Raw genomic sequence first — 17,963 nt, forward strand, 5'->3', positions numbered from 1 at the left:
GCGTATATTTCGAGTAGAAGAACGTAAAATTCAAGTCCGATTGAAGGTGAAGGTAACTTTTAATTATTTATCTACATGTTTTCTATTCTGTTTTATTAAGATATATCACTTTTTCGATGTTATATTTCTTTCTGTAATACCTCTGCTTGAGGGAAAAGAACGCATTTATTTTGAGAATTTTAAATTCTTATCAAATATTTGTGGAAATTTAATTAACGATTGTCGCAATCATGCAAAAGCACATTAATAGTATTATAATTTATAAAATATTATAATTTATAAAATATTAGTATTGTAATAACACTTAGGTATAATATGTGTTAGATGTATGCCAGGTTGTTTCCTTGGCAACAAAAAGATAAACTCATGGCGACAACGAGCAGAACAATCCATCGTGACTCACTTCAAAACAAAACCTCTAATTCGTGAATAAGTGAAATTTACAAGTGATGCGAAAGTCAAGCAGATTTTGTTAGCTAAATTTAACGACTGAATACTCGAATCTAAAAAAAGAAAGGAAAAATGTTCTCTTCGAAAGCGAACGCGGCGCTGGCGCGTTTGAAAGAAATCGAGGAGAAATACAAGATGAAACGTGAGAAGCAAAAATGGACTCATAAAGAAGTGAGTATTTCCTAAAAATAAGAGGAAAGTAAAAGAAAAAGAATCCTGAAAGAGAGGAAGTTTGTGAGACAAAAATTTCATGAAAGTTTAAGTCCTGTAGAAAACAAAATACTTTTATGTTTATATTTTAATTTATATATTACATCTATGCAGTCATTTTCATTTATTTTCTACTGCTTATTTTGTATATGAAAAATAAAAGAAGATATATTTCAATATTTAATTACATTAAAACATTATTTCAACAATTTCAGCATTATTACATTATTTCAACATTTAATTTCAGCTAGGTTGCAACATTATTTTGGATTTAAACGATATTTAAATATATATCTGTTTTTATTTATCTAAGGCCTAGTTGCACCAATGTTATTTTAGCTTTAAGCGACACTTAAATATATGTCTATCTTTATCTTTCTTTCTAAATAAATAAAGACAGACATATATTTAAGTTTTATTTAAAGCTACAATAACGTTGGTGCAATCGGGCCTAAGGCTTGCACCAACATTATTTTAGCTTTAAGCAAAACTTAAATATATGTCTGTTTTTATTTATTTAGAAAGAAAGATAAAGATAAACATATATTTAAGTCTTGCTTAAAACTAAAATAATGTTGGTGCAATCGGGCCTAAAGAGAAAGATAAAAATAAGCACATATTTAAGTATTACTTAAATCCAAGATAATTCAGTACAATCTGGCCTTGTAGATTAGAATTAAAGCTTTATATTATAATCTTAATGTTTCTTTATAAATCAGAATAAAAATTTTTACAAAATAACAATGATTCTAATAATATATTGCATTTTTTATTTAGAACACGGATAGTTCGATAAGCAGCGTTTCGATAATTCCTTCGGAGAATCCCTCAGCAGAATTAAAGAAATCACCAAGGAATATCTTGAAGCTCAAGCTCGACATTAAAATACCAGATACACGAATCGAAGATCGCACGGAAGAAACAAAACTTTCATCGGAGAAGAAGAAATCAACGTCGGACAAGATGAGTCCGGAACCTTTCGAAGATGAAGCCGACCTTGATGTCACGATGCCATCGAAAGATAAATCGCCGCGTTCTACAGGAAAGCAAGAAAGTCTCATCTCGGATGTAACAAGTATTCAAGAGAATAGCTCGATTGAAAGCGTGCTCGATGACTCGATGATTTCGTCGAAATCACTCTCACGCTCGAAAACATCACGAGGAAACTTTTCCACGGCTAGCAATAAATCTTCCAGACGCGAAGAAAGGACAAAAGTGGCTGGAAAATACGAGAAAGGAAAAGAATCTGATAAATTGTCGGAAATTTCGAGAGGAAAAGCGTCATCTGGTAATTCATCAATTATAAAGCAATCGAGATTGCCCGGGAAATCAAATGAGAAGAGCGCGTTCAAAGCGCGTTCGGGCTTGAGATCGGAAGAGCGTTCGATTGAAGAAAAAGTTGCTATTAAAATACCGAATGCAACTAGTTTGGATACAAATTTGGATCGTTCGAGATCTTTGCGCGATGATAGCGTTATTGAGGAATCGGTCGGCACAGTGGACGGCAGTGAAATTATTTCGGAATTGTCTTATACCAAGACAGGTATTACGACTAAAAACTACAACAATTCTATTAAAAATTCCAAATATTCGGCAGCTGATAACGCTGTAGTAGTTTCGAGCAGTTCTAAACAGCTGGCAACTGAAAGCGGATATGCGAACGACACCTTCGAGGACATTTCGAGTTCAACTTTGCGATCACAATCGCAGCACGAAAAAATAATGGATGGGAGCAGAAAAATAGATTTAGCAGAATCTAGTACAAAGAAAATCCAAATGGCGTTACTTGAGCAACATAAATATCAACAAAATAACAAGACTATCAGGTAATTAATTTATATATATATATATATATATATATATATATATATATAATACTTAATTTTAGATCATATTAACATTAAAATTAGATTATATTAACATATATAATAGAAATATTAAGATATATTAAAACATAATAGAAAGAAGAAATAAGAAACGTTAAGATATAATAGAAATATTCTTTTTATTTTTATATTTAATTTGAATATTATTTTTTTAAACAACATTATATATTTCATAAAATGCACATTTTTCCATAAATATATTTTTATCTTAAACAGAGATTTCAAATTAATTTTGAATAATAATTATGCATGTGAAATCTCTATTATGTCAATAATAGTAATAATAATACTAATAATATAAAATGAGGTAGAAAAATAATGTTTGTTTATTATTAATTTTAAAATTGAATTATTTTTTATGAAAAATAAAATTATATATATGTATATATACACGCATATACATATATGAAGTAAGAAGAATTTAACTTTGAATTAATCCAAAGTAATTAATCAATATTACTTATTAGAAATTATAATTATTAAGAATTACACTTCAGTTTTAAAACATAAATAATACGAATAATACAAAATGTTAATTGTTTTAATTATCGTGATAGTTATTGTGTTTTTTCAAATATATTATACATGTAGAACAGTGACAGCAAAAGATTTATGACAGAAAAAGCGAAAAGTATTTGTATGTGTATTGCAATCCTTATCAATGATTTGTATTGTAATCCTTATCAATGATTTATAATCATAAATACAAATGCAAAATAGTAAAACATCAATATTCTTAAAATTATCCAATTTTTATCATGGAAAAATTATATGCAATGTTTTGTTTGATTGCAGAAACGAGCATGTGACTTTAAAACCCAATACTGAGGTTAATTTGGAGCCGCCCAACTATGTTAATACGAATTCAGATAATGCAATCGTGAGTTTGATAAAATCGCCAAAACTCGTCAGTTCGAAGAAACCTTATCAAGAATATCAACCGGAATCGATTAAAAGAAACAATTCTAATGGTAAAATAAATAATATATTTTAAATAAATTGATTTCAGCATTAATATTGGGATTAATCCAATTTAACAGAATACTGCAATATAAAAAATCTAATTCAAGTATGCATATTTTAAAAAATTGATTTAAATAAAAATTGTAAATATATTTAATAATTTATCTTTTAATTATATACGTAATTATTTTAATTATTTTATCTAATATACACACACACACACACACACACATATATTTTATAAAATTAAATATTTGTAAAATTTATTTCAACTAAATTTCGAAATAACACAGTTGCAAAACCAATAAGAATTTTACTTCATTAGAAAATAGTCTTGAAAATTTATCAAGCTCTTTAAAATTCTTTTTAATGCTTCAAAATTTTTTTGATAAAAAAATATTTATATATCATTGTGTTTTACAAAGATTTTAATGCGATTGATTCGACGAATTTTTCAGTTACAAACTTCGATAAAAACATATCTGATTCTTCGGAGTCGTTGACCAGAATCGGTGATGTGACGAACACAGATGAGAAGAAAAACTCACCGGAGATCAAGACGACTTCTGTTCGGCAAGAAAGCAGTCGGAAAGAGCATGGGAAAGCATCGAATAAAATAAGAGAACGCGCAATGATAAATATCACTGAACCGCCTGTGGCAGAAGACATAATCGAATCAAGTTCATCAGAGGAGAAAGAAACAGAAAAAGAAAACGTTTTTGAAGAAAGTTCGAATCAACACATTTCCCAAAATGCCGAAGAAGTGTTGAGAAAATTGCACAAAGATGCGTATGATGCGTTGGTCAAGCGACACACAAGCTCGAAAAATGCAAAAAAAACATCGCAAAAATCTTCCAAGAGTAAGACAGAATCGGAGAACAAGGATGTGATGAAAGGGAAAAAAGAGATGTCGAAAGAAGAAAATGAAAGTCACTGCTCTTTAGAGGAAAATGAAATGGTAAATATTAATACTACGTTTTTTTTCTTTCTGGATAATTATTAGATTAATATCAAATTTAATATAAATTAAAATTTTAATTAAATTAAAATTTCTTGTAATTTATTTTTGTACAAGATCATACATTTTATAATTATAAAAGTATCTAATCTAGAAATAATAATACATAAGATGTTCTCGCACTTTTAATAATATGTTGAGAAGATTAAGATGGTTAAGTTAATGATTTTTTCGCATCGAAAAAATCATTATACAATAATTATATAACGTATTTAGACAAGAAAAATTACTGTTTTATTTTCTCTAATATTTTCTTTTATGCTTTCAGCATAATCGTAATGATCTCAAATCTAGTAACCAGAAAAAGAAAAAAATCATTAAAGTTACAAAGTCAGCGCAAGTTCACAATACCGGAAATCATAAAGAAGAGAAGACTTCAAGGTTTGATGAGAAACAAATGCATGGACTTCGGAAACGAATTGTTAAACTGCGACTGCAGCAGGAACGGGAAGACCTCCAAAAATATCTACAGGAACTGAAGAATTCAAGATTGGAATCGGGTTGTACCCAAGGCTATTTCTATCCCTTAGAATTTCCAAAGATTGCAGAATTTACGCAATCTGGTAAGTATATATATAAATGAAAATAAAAACATATATAAATTAATTTTCTCTCAACAATTTAATTTCATTGAATATCTAAATTTAAACTTATATTAAAATATTAAACTTATATAAGAGGTTTTATATTATTTTCTATTAATAAGTAGATCGAATTCTTTTTTTTTTTTCGCTTTTTGTTTTTAATTTTGCATACTCCCTTTTTTATATATTTCGATTTTTTATTTTTTTTTTTATTTGCGCAATTTATATACATATTTTATTGAATGCGAAGTGCAGTTAATCATGCTACAGTAAACGCATTGACAATCGTGATTCTAGTATTCTAGCATTGAATAGAAGAAATCTGCATTGTATTAAAACAATGAGAACGTAGACCAATAACAGTTTTGACAATGTAAAGCCACATGAAGAACACATTTGATATATTTCGCATTCAATATAGATAGATCTGTTATAAATGCACACAAACGTACATTGCCCGCAAATGATTCATTCTTTGTTGCTCCAGCGTTTTGCTACGCTAGAGTGACAAGAAACGATAAAATAAAACAGTACTTAAATATTCTCTGCATATAAATATATTCTTGGTTTATTTATGTATGTTTAAAAAAAATTGAATATTTTATTCCTAGATGCAATGAATTTAGAATCGAAACTGGACGATCAGCATATCATGCTTCGGGAGAGAGTTTCGGCGATCAAGCGATGTTTGAAAGATCAATATATCTTGTATCGTGACTACTGTTCTATGGCGCAAGCGATCAATGTCCACTACGTTCCGACGACATTGCAGGATGCCAAAAAGGTTAATACCTTTTTATATTACACATTATATTAAATTAGAATTTTAGCAATTGTATTAATTGCATAATAAAATAAATTATTTTATGAAAAGTACAATGGCAAAAATTTTCAATGTTTTTATTAATTTTGTGAGTAGAAAGTATCATTATTATATTAAATTATTATATATGTGTTATAAAGATTGCTAGTGCATTTTGTAGAGTTGAAATGAAAATTTTTTGCTATTATACTTTTTCCTATAAACGACTTCTTTTATATAAAATGATGGCAGACAGAGATGAGTCACATTATTGAGTTTTATTAAAAATAATACTAGTTTTATTAAACAAGTCTTTGCTATCTTGAATAAACCTTGAATGGGCATTATTGTGTTACATCGTAACGCCTACATCGTAAATATCGATATTATAAAGTAGCCTATACAATAACGTAACAAAAGTATTACGTATTCTTTGACGTAATAATATTTAAAATAGCACATGTGATGACGTATACGACGAAGCTGCGTCACAATGTTCGTTCATGGTTTTTTGCACATCGCTTTTGCATATAATCAAAGGAAAAAGGGTCGGAAAAATTCTTTTATGAGTCTAGGAAGCATCTAGGCTGTAATATACGAGTGTGCATCTACCGTAGATAGGTAGGCAAGAGAGCATGTTAAAACAAGGACAATGGGGATGCAATAAGGAACCAAATAAGGAAGCGAACGAATAACCATGAAGTTGTCGGCTCTACCGAGAGAATTTTAGTTTGAACGAGCTCACGAAAATTTTTTAAACAAAACAAAATTTTTTTGCTTACAGACAATACGCGAGCTGCAGAAAATGACTATTACAAGCAGATGACGTTGGCGCGCCTACCTCAGAGATTCATCACACGTGAGTCTTCGTTGAAATTATCTACGATCTAGTACTTCTAGATATTTCGAAAACGTGAGTACTCGGAGAAAATCTTATTTATTTATTAAAATATTAAAACCTTTACGAAATAATCGAGTTTTATTGAAGAAATTTTCTTTTACATTAAGATTATAATCATAATTTAACATCAAATTTTGATATGTTGAAGTTGTGACTATTTAAACTAGATTTTAGTTTGAAACTTTAATATTAAAAATTGAGATTTAATTTAACAGAATATAAAGTTGGTAAAATAAGTATATTGAAAGATGTTCTTTGTTATACTCTATGATTTCGCTTTACATTTCAATAATTTTACATAATTAATAATTCGAGACGCTGAGAATTAAATATAAATTTAATATTTGGAAAAATTAAAACTGTGCGTAAAGTATTAAATTTATGTGTAATTATATCGTGAAAATATCAGGTAATGCGAATTGTATAACTATTACATTTTTCTAATATTGATATATGATTATTATATTAATCGGGAAGTAATATGCATATTCATAAAATGTATTATTCGATAATTTTAATTTTTTGCGATTTTATTCGAGAATGAAACATTTTTTTTAATTACCTTTTTGGCGCGATAGGATCCGTATCAGTAGATAACGGTTTTCTTAATGAAATCGAAACTGAGATTTCTCCTTTATGCAATTACTAACCTGGCTGTGCAATATATTCGTGCTTCCGGTGTGTGAATGTTGTGAAACTTTGTGAAAATCATTCGCATATTATTTATTCCTTTGCAAATTGCAGAATGAAACAAAATTGCAGCGCTAAGAAAAAAAAGAGATATCAAAAAAAGCTCCAATTTTTAATCGATTTAATTATAATTTAAATTATAATTTAATTATTATTTAAAATACGAATATTAATTATAATTTAAAATACGGATAATATCTCGATAATAGCTCGATTTTATTAAAAGAAATCTCTTGAAATATTTATTTATTCGCGTTTAATTACTTATTCTTTATTTTGACACGAAAATTAAAAATGTGAAAACGATAGAACATTGTTTTTCCTGAATATTTAATAGATACTAATATTATTTTTTTCTGTCTTTCGCTCTCAAGATAGAATTTTAATTTGTAGTAACATAATTTTATTAGAAACTTAATACGAGTTATAAATATATATTATTTAAACCTATTATTATATTTTAAAACGCGTTGTAAATTTATATCTATTTTGTATTAAAGAAAATAACTTTTATTTCAATTTTTTATTCAAGCTCAATATTTCCTACATAAATATATTATATACATATATGTCATTATTACATTTTTATTATATATTTATTATATATTTCTTTCGTATTTTCAGATGTACTCTTCTCAAACATTGCACGACAAATGTAATACCGGCTTAAGATGTACGAAAAGGTAGAATAATTTAAATGCAAACAAAGAGAGAGAGACACGAGAGATTACTCTCGCCCTTCTGCGCTATTGGGCAAACTTCATGATACACGCGTGTCGCCTGCGTGGGAGTTGCGTGGCGGCGGCGGTGGCGGCGGCAGCGGAGGAGGAGGAGGAGGAGGCTGTCGCGGCGCGCTTTCATTGACGCGGCGCGCGCACGCGGCGTTTCTGCCGTGCAGTCTTGGAGCAGCCTCGCGATCGCCAGCACGTAACCGGCGACCGTCCGTACTCGAGGACGAAATCACGACAGTCTCGGAGCCGGATCCTCGCGTATCAGTCTCACGACCGGGTGGTGCGACCGTAATTTCTCGCCGACGACGGAGGACAGGATAGGAAATTAGACGAAACCAACCGGGAAACAGCGCCCGCTCTTCCGGTAAGTCGATCGATTTTACGTCGATTCGGCGGATGGGTGGGTTGAAATCGCGTGGAGGGTGAATCGAATCGAATAAATGTACAGGGTGTCGGGAAATTTGCGCCTTTAAAAATTTCAGCATGAAATATGTCGGATCGAAAGATTTTAAGAGATTTTTTCTTGTTAAAATAAACTTTCGCTTGAGCGTGAAATTCTGATATCTACTCATTGGTTTTTGTCAAAGAGCAATGTTACAACTTTCGCAGAATGTTGTAATGATTCAAATGCGCTTATTAACGCTCTACACATATAATACAAATAAAACACAAATAAAAATGATTAGGTATGGAAATGATTAGGATATGGAAATATTTAATAAAATATTTGATATTGAATAAAACATTTAAAAGAGAGCCTTATATTTAAAATTCGATTCACGTACACGCCCTTTCAATTTCATTCATTCGCCGTTAAACGTACCTTATTATAGATATATAAGTAGTCGCGTCGAGAGGATGTCGAGAGCTGAGAGATCCCGTAACTTTCTTTGCATAAGTCTTGTAAGACTTTTTACTAAAATTATAACGTTGATTGTAGTATAATGAAATAAAAAGAGCGCCGTGAATATAGATCTCGTGGAGTTTCGCGCGACAATTGAATGTTAAAGAGCAAAGTCCAATTAACGTGGCGCTTGTTGGCCGATGAAATTTTCTATCGATCGAAGTCAGTGACTGTAATTGCGATTATTAGGGAGAGGAGGAAAGGGCGAAAAAGGGTTCGTTAACGAGACTTGCAAATGGCGTGGGCGGTGATCCGGGGTGAATAGCCCGCAATATGAGTGAAAATATTGCTATTAAACCCAGAAAACAGTTCGAGTTTTGAATTAAAATTATTCTCGCAAACGACATAATATATTACATCTTTGAGAAATATTTATGAAATATTTTACATCTTTGAGAATATTAATGATTTATTAAGAATAAAATTCTTTAATTAAATTTTATAATTAAACAATCTTAAAATTAAATTCATGATATAAATACTGCAATTTATGAAACTTCGCCTCAAAGTCATATTGCCAATCAAGTTTTTCTCATAATTTAAACTAGAAAATTTTAGTTAAGCAAGCACACTATTATTGCAAAATTTTTATTTATCAAAATTGAGGTCGATGCATTAAATAGATAGATATCTGAATAAAAAGACTGTAGAAGACTAGAGCTTGTATCAAAATTCAAATCATTTCAGTCCTTGATTTCGTGCGATTTTTGCGTAGGCATAAATTTTAAGCGAAAGTGTAGACGTGGACTCATAGAGTCGGAGCGCTCTCGTTTAGAATCGCGAGATTGTCTCTATTGTCAGTCGAGGTTTTGACACACCGGGATATCTATCCTTGGGTGAGCGAATCGAGGACGCGGGATATATGCGTTATCGATGCACGTGATTTGTTAGACATCACGCCGTTCCGAGGCCGACGTGACGTCGATTATAGAGAGGTTTAAGATCATGGTGCACAGAGTTGTTTTCTAATATCCGTTTCTACGGAGTCGACCCTAATGCGAGGCCTTTCTCCGCGAGGTCTGAATCGAACGGCGGATTGCAAGTGCGAATCAAAGTTCGATATACTTGTGCATTCTATGTATCCTATATAAAGTTTAAAGGTATAAAATTTAATATTTGAATATTTCTAATATTAAAATCAAGTACCTCGAGTACGATTAACTTATTGGATCATGTTCATTTTTAAGACACGGTTGCTTTTCTCTGTCTTTCTTTCCCGCTCTGACTCTAAGATTTTTAAAATTCGTGATTCTCTCAGTTTTTCCCTCTTTTATAAATAGCTTTGTTTTCTTTGGGACTTAAAGAGAATGTAAAGTGTAAAACTCCTAGAGTTGTTAAGTTCACTCGTGCGTGATCTGTGACCTGAAAGAGTACATGCTCGACCGATCTCGACGGGCCCTATTGTTGCCCTGTTGTGCGTTGATTTGATACGAGAGGACCGAAAACGATTCCGTCTGAATGGTCCGGCCTTTCGCTGAAAGATCAACATTAATCAGCGCTAATCAACGCTAACTCAATTTGTATCCAACATGATTAAGCGGCAATAATTTAGCGCTAATTAGAGAGAATCAAATCGTCAACGTTAACATTCTTCACAAAAGAGCAATATTTGTGGTTCAATCGAATATTTACTTAAATTAAGATAATAATCGGGAATCAATTTCATATTTTAATTTTTATAATAATTTCCTCTATAATTGTATAATTTTATATTAATTAATATAAATATTAATTTTATATTAATTAATATAAATATTAATTTTATATTAATTAATATAAATATTAATTTTATATTAATTAATTACGCATTAAACAGATTTTTGTTTAATGTTTTAATTATATTTGTAATCTACCTGATGCGAGACAGGTGTTCAAAAGCAGCGACCGTACCATATTCGTTATATTATTTGCATCAGATGCGAGATTATTTTTATTTTCTTGAAGTTTCTCTCTCTCTCTCTCTCTCTTTTCTCTATCTTTTTCTCTCCGAAGCACGTGGCGTTTAAAAGAAGCGAATTGCGACGTAATCGCAACGATGCATCCGTGTCTTTCATCGATTTTCGCGGAGCTGACCGGATTCATTGATCCCATAATAATGAATAACCTTTCGAGAAAAATTATGCGATTGGGTCAAAGGTAAAATTCAGTCGCGTACAATATTATTAGCCACGTTCTCGCGATATCGTTAGTTATTGAGACGTGTGTCACCTTTGTCCATCATGGATCGATCGTTCGCTAACTCTTGACCTTCAATGAACTCACCTCGGAGGTAGCCTCTACAGGGTTGTCGCGGTAGAAATGACATTTTTATTGCGCATCCTCGACCCTTCGTCGCGATACTCGATCGATGCGTGCAACGTATTTATAAACGCGTTTCTCAATGAAAATATATGTCTGATGATTATAATGCAAATGCCATGTATGTGCCTACGTCTCTTTAAAATCTCTATTTTTTTATAGAGAGTATGCTGGCTTTTACATCAATTTATATAAATATTTTTATATAAATATGGATTACTTTTATTTGTTAACATTAGTTCAGAAGAAAATAGCATTACATAATTTTTAAAAATAAAGCATTTCTCGTGTAAAAAATTTCATAACTGTATTATTATGTATTAATTATATATGTATGTGATATCCAGATATTACATAATGAATTTTAGAGATGCATTATCAAAGTATGCTCGTTTTAATTCTAAAACTGCTTTTTATAGTAAATTTACTTGCAGATTATTTTTCAAGTAATCTTTTATAAAAGAATAAAAAGATTGAGGAGAGAAAATTTGAGGAAAGCAAATACTTCAATCAATATTAATAAACACATGATACGTCAATAATATAAATGATATGTCATCACAATCTTGCGTAATTTTCTCAGAATGAGATTGCGTCTTCTTTACGTGACTTCTCTCTTTCTCTCTTTTTCGTATTCGAGTTACGGTATATCATGCCTTTCATTTCATCATTTTAAAAATCCTGTTTGAAGAGGAATCCTGTCTCGTCCTCGCGTTTTTGCGCCGCAAAACAGAGCCTTGAGTAGAAGCGCTGTCTCCAAGAACCATTGTCTTCCTACGCTCCTACGCGTGTTCGTCCTTTCGTCTCCATTCTACTCTCCTTTTTTCACGTACATTGCATGGAATCGAGACCGCGAAAACAAAGAACGTCGTATTCTCGACCGTAAAAGAGAAAAAAGATATCATCGATGAAAAAAGAAGCAAGGGAATTTTGGAATCTAGGTCAGATTTTTCGGCTTACTATTTATTTGATATAGATAATATAAATAATATTATGTTGATATAAAATATGCACAAATTTTGGCAATTTCTTTTGGTAGATCGAGTTGCAAAAATTCTTCTGCGAAAAATTGTATTTTTATTTCAAGTTCCTTGCTCGCACATAATTAATTATAATTGAATATCTTATGTAATTATTTGTTTTAAATTTACTATTATGAAATAATTTAAATAACAAAATTATGGATTATGTTTTACGCTAGATGTATTTTTATTTGTGATTATTTTTACTTGATAATTTTTATTTAATACAATTTAATTACACTTTGTAAGAAATTTTGTTATTAAATTAATTAATTTGCGTTCGTGATAATAATTCAAACAAATTTATTCCGGATTATTACGACAGCACAGCAATATCGTTTGCTATGCGACCGCAGATGTGACTTTCCTTTCGGCGAGCGAAGCCAGCCGGAAATTGGCGCGATCGGGGCAGTGAGTCATCGTCTTCGTATTTTGTAGGGGGTGCGTTTATAGGGGTGCGTGTAACGATGAAATTAATCAGCCGTCAGAGATCATGACTCTCGTAACATTGTAATGGCTCTCGCCATTTGAAACTCGATCAATACTTTCGATCACGATGAGTCAAGGGTTCTCTTTTTATTTGAAAAGGTACGATTTTTATTTGAAATAAATAATGGATATATAATTATATATTTACAAATATTATTAATTACGGAAAATGCGATTATTAGGCATTTTTGACTTTCCATTTCATGTTTAATTTTTCAAATTTAGATTTCCTATTTTGCTTAAAAAGTGGGATAAAAATTAAACTAGATATTTTTTTCTTATATTGATTAAAATCGCGCAAATTTAGCATGTTATTATCAACGCAACTCGGATTAAATGCTGTCTGGAATGCTTTAATCTTGGTTGAAACGCGAACGAACGGGATAGTTGAAACGTTCACTGGAGAAGGCAAAATCGTTTTGTTTTTCCGACGGACTCGGTACGACCCTTTCTACTTTAACGAAGAGTTTGCCTAAAAATACAACTGCGGCTCGCCGAGACGAACAGAATTCCCATCATTCCTCGTTTGCTCCGTTCGCCATTGAGACTTCTCGAATCATTGAGAATTATCCAAATTTTCTCCATACAGCATTCAAATAATTTTTAAAAAATGTCTAGTGTAAAAGTAATTAATATTGAAGCTAGAATAATTAAAAGTAGAAGAATATGAGTTCATACGTGTAAATGTTCGTTTAATTTTTCTGTTATTTTGTAAATCGTTTTTTTGTCTTTCTTGCTAGAATTTACAACTCTTTAAATGTTAAATCGTGCTCTTTAAATCCAATGCGCGCGAGTGTAATTTGAAATTTTCTTGCTCCGCAAAACGAGATGTCGAGTTCGCGAGGGCGACATTTATCGAGACCTCGGTGCACCGCGGTAGTCGCTGGAGCGAAACGTGAAAGAAAAGAGCGGCGAGACTGAAAGAGAAACCGAGAAAGAAGTAGTGAGCGAACGAGGATGAAGAACGAGGAAAAGGAGGAAGGAGCGACAGGGCCATATACTGAAAGTGACTAAACAGGGATCACGATGGTCAATGACGCCGAGACCGAGCGGTTGCGGCTCGTGGGAGCGTTTGTCTCTTCGTTCTTCAACCGCTTGCTCCTTCATCGTGCATCGCGAAGATGCAACGCGGAGTGCATCGGAAGTCGCGCGCTTTCTCCCGATTATAGATTCTCCGATGGATTTCGAGCCGATTCTTTCCCCCGCTGGAAGTTTTACGGAAACAGTAGAATTATAGAGCCAGTTAATTAGTTGGAAATTTAGAATTGCAAAGTTAATTAATTAAGGAGATGGATAATTATTTTTTTTTCCTTGCCGACTGAAATTTTGACACCAGAAAGATAGATGATAGCACTTTATTTTCGAGATACAAGGTTGCAAACAGATCGTTGAACTTAAAAATTTGAAAATTTTAACTTTTGCTATGTATCATATAATACTTCAAATCGGTAATTATTATTTTCATCGTCTTATTCAAGAAAGATTAGTGATCTAAGTAAGTCTTGACAATTTCAAACTTTCAAAATTTTAATACATTTTTTTATTATTCTGAATATATACATTTTAATAAAATTTTTATTCGATATTTAATTTCATCATGATATATTTAATGTGTTCAATCTTAATCAAATTTTCGATAAAAAAGAAATGGAAACGTCATTTCATACATTTCTCATTTACCTTTCTTAATGGAATCGGTGGTTTTCATGACGAACCAAATCATGAAATGGTGAATCGCGGATAAGAACCTTGAAATTAAGATCGCGGCACGTGACCACAACTCCATATCGAAAAGACATAAATTGTTACGCGTAATAACATTTGAGAGATGAAAGGAAATGAAGATAGTGCGAATAGCAGAACGAAATCTCCGGAAGCAACGAGCATTTCTTCATTCGATAATTTCATTTTCATGTAAATTGTAGACTAGCTTTTCTCTAATTACACAGTATTGCGTCGTATCACGATTTTTATGCGCGCAACTATTCCCTTATCTTGATCGAAGTTTGTACATTTTATCATTTTACGTTTCAGTTTATGGCAATTCAAAGTATATATTATTTTAACCAACAATCAGCCTAATTAAAGGGAAAATTTCCGTTGAATTATTTAATATTTAGTAACTCTAGAATTTTCTATTTTACATGAAGCAATATTGAACTCATTATTCTATTTAATTAATTAAAATTTTTAGTTAAAAATTAATCACTCTAACACAAAAGAGATGTAAAGAAAAATCTACTTTTATTTTCTATATCTATTTTATATAACTATTAACTATTATGTATTTATTTATTTGTCTAAATATTTAAATCTTCTTAAATATCGTCTGATATTTTATTTCATGAATAATGAATCCGCATATTGCTTCACCTGACAATTTGTACACACGATATATTCAACTCAATGCCCCGTTTGAGGTTTCGGCCTCGCGGTCTCTTGCATTTATCGCCAGTTTTATGCGAGATTCGATATCGTATAAGCAGTAGTTAGGGTAAGGAGAAGAGGATGATGTGCTGGCCCGCGTGGACCAAGGTAATCCGGTGCGAAAGCGAGAGGCACACGCACCGGGTGAGGAAGGATTGGCAGAAAAGGAGAGGCCGATAGAGAGAGAAAGACAAAGAGGAACCGGTGCCGGTGCAAGGAACCGGAGGATCATGGACGGATGATTGAGGCTCCACGTCACGAACGAAGTGGATCATTGTTTCTCGGTGTACAAATGTCACGACGATCGGTTAGACGAGATGAAATCACGGCGAAAGGAGCATCCACGGTGATGAATAACAATAATTAACGGCAGTTGATTATAGTTAGAAAGAGTCGCGACGTGATTTGACGAAGGATGAAAAAAAAAGGCGAGGCGGCTAACGAACTGCCGCTTGTTTCGATAAATACTCGTTAATTTACCTGTACAGCGTCTTTAAAAATTCGATGAGTCATCTTTCATTTGTGGATGAATCATGAAAAATTTTTGATTAATTTATTCGATGATACTTCCATCTTATCTTTCAAGTTAGCTTGATTAAATTTTGAAGAGATATATAATTTTTAAAGCTTTTGGAAACATTTTCTTTTTGATTAAAAAAGAACGTTTACAAAAGATATTAATATATGATTTGTAATACCTTATATAGTATGTGTAATAGCGATTTATTGATATTCCAATTGCGTTTACCGATGCATTGAATTTTCGATTCGCACGCGTTTTCGCGGTACTTTTTTTTCACTGGCGATTTCTCGAAAAGCCTTCGGGTGCGAGTCCGTGACGAACGGTTGGTCATTGAAATGAGTGTATGTATACCTGTGGGAATGTATTCACGGATCCTCTCTTCGGTTGTTCAGCCAGTGGAACAGGGAGAAACTACCGGACACGACGCGCATCTTGGGTAACCCGATGTTATGTCGTAATAATCACGCCGCGTTCAAATGTAGCCGAATGTGTACGAGGTATATCAAGAACGATATATCTAGCATTTAGCCTCTCTTGTGATCTCGATGAGATGATCGTAGAGTATCACGAAATCGAAAAATAAGTATAAGAAACGGTTCGCTCATTAATTCAATAAAAATTGAGCTATTAATGTCATAGAAACCGTTAATTTCGATAGCGTATAAGTTGTTGCAGATATGAGTTTTAAAATGCGAAAATATATAATTGATATGAATTTTAATAAGGTTTTTAAAAGTAGATTTTTAAATTACTTGCGAAATAAATTATTTTGCATTTTGGGAAGGAAATAATGCTATAACTCTAAAACTAAAAGAATCTCTACAAAATTTGCAAATTAAATTAAAATTGAAAATTATAAATTTGTTTTCTTATTTTTTTAATAAAGTTCACACTATGTAAAATACAGAAAAACAAGATATACATGGCAGTTATTTTAAGATATTACTGCGTAAGATACATATGTATTTTCTACGCAGATATGTTTATCATCCGCTTAATCTTTGACATTGATAGAAGAAAAAAGTTAATGGCAACAAGATACAATCAATTATTGATAATGAAGAAATATGATTAATTGGAGCAATCAATTATTGATAATGAAGAAATATTATTAATTGAGATGTGTCATTTTGATCTTATTTTTAAGATTTTATTTTTAATACTTTTTCAGAAAAATATACACATAAACTTATATACGAATTATGCGATCATATTGTGTTATATATCATATTGTTATATATATATAGACTATTCACACGATTGCACGGTTGTTTAACAGCTCGAAAAGTTTGAAGAAAATGCCCTCGATCAAGATTCTATCTAGTACAGTAAACTAGTGATGTAAAATCGATTACCATAAAATCGATTTCCCGTTCGTGTCAGCTCGGCTTTTAACGATTTTATGTGTGTGATGCCGGCGCGTTTACAAGTTTTATAACCACTATATCCCTCGCACAACTATTATAAGATCTAGGAGAGAGAAAAAGAGAAAGAAAGAGAGAAGCTCGCTGATAAAGTTATGAAATTTTATTCGTATAACTAGATCAAAATTATTATCTTTTGATTACGTTACGCAAAGTTTGCTGCACTAACGGACGCATTACGTGTAATTACTTGATCCAGATTATGTTATATATGTCAGTATATTGATACATTCGCATCGAGCAGGATATCGCATCGAATAAAAAAATTGGATTAATTCTGTTAAATATATTACTCCGTTTAAAAGAAATCAAAATTATCGTGTGACATTTTTATTAATTTTATTTAAACGTCAATAATTTTTAAATTAAAAGCATGAAAGATGCAAAATTTTCCAAAGTTGATTCAAAGATTTATAATTTTTCATTCTTAAAAAATCTTTATGATATTTACGATATTTATAAATATTAGTCAATTATAAATGTTAATGTGATAAAAATTAGTTATACAAAATTTTTATAAATTATCTAATTACCTAATAAAATTTTCATTTATATTTATTTTCTGGAAAATATATAATATTTGGATTTATTATTGACTTTTTTTTGAGAATGTTTAAAATCGCAAACGCGTCGAGGTAGTT

At 31.4% G+C, this 17,963-nt stretch overlaps 2 protein-coding genes across 3 annotated transcripts in view; both read left to right on the forward strand.

Moving 5' to 3' along the window:
• Nucleotides 1–23: 23 nt before the first annotated feature.
• Nucleotides 24–8,599, forward strand: LOC105258725 (myb-like protein X). The gene is made up of 9 exons (XM_011270188.2): nucleotides 24–52; nucleotides 325–621; nucleotides 1,438–2,486; nucleotides 3,342–3,517; nucleotides 3,968–4,467; nucleotides 4,796–5,090; nucleotides 5,723–5,895; nucleotides 6,698–6,826; nucleotides 8,129–8,599. Exons 2-8 carry the CDS (start codon nucleotides 523–525, stop codon nucleotides 6,737–6,739), a joined length of 2,334 nt encoding a protein of 777 aa, XP_011268490.1. The 5' UTR covers nucleotides 24–52; nucleotides 325–522; the 3' UTR covers nucleotides 6,740–6,826; nucleotides 8,129–8,599.
• LOC105258706 overlaps nucleotides 8,398–17,963 on the forward strand; it is a 28,516-nt gene continuing 18,950 nt past the window's right edge. The window contains exon 1 of one of the 2 annotated variants that reach the window (XM_011270153.3): nucleotides 8,398–8,599. The gene's annotated coding sequence lies outside the window, so the exon portion shown is untranslated. The remainder of the gene's footprint in view (nucleotides 8,600–17,963) is intronic. The other variant, XM_011270151.3, reaches the window with a different exon arrangement.

The sequence above is a fragment of the Camponotus floridanus genome, unplaced genomic scaffold, assembly GCF_003227725.1.
Source record: "Camponotus floridanus strain SB8 unplaced genomic scaffold, Cflo_v7.5 scaffold129, whole genome shotgun sequence".
NCBI lineage: Eukaryota > Metazoa > Arthropoda > Insecta > Hymenoptera > Formicidae > Camponotus > Camponotus floridanus.

Coding starts and splice junctions, on each gene's coding strand:
- LOC105258725 (XM_011270188.2), top strand. CDS start 523: ATGTTCTCTTCGAAAGCGAACGCGGCGCTGGCGCGTTTGAAAGAAATC. Junction 4,468..4,795: donor CTTTAGAGGAAAATGAAATG/GTAAATATTAAT, acceptor TTATGCTTTCAG/CATAATCGTAATGATCTCAA. Junction 5,091..5,722: donor TGCAGAATTTACGCAATCTG/GTAAGTATATAT, acceptor TTTTATTCCTAG/ATGCAATGAATTTAGAATCG.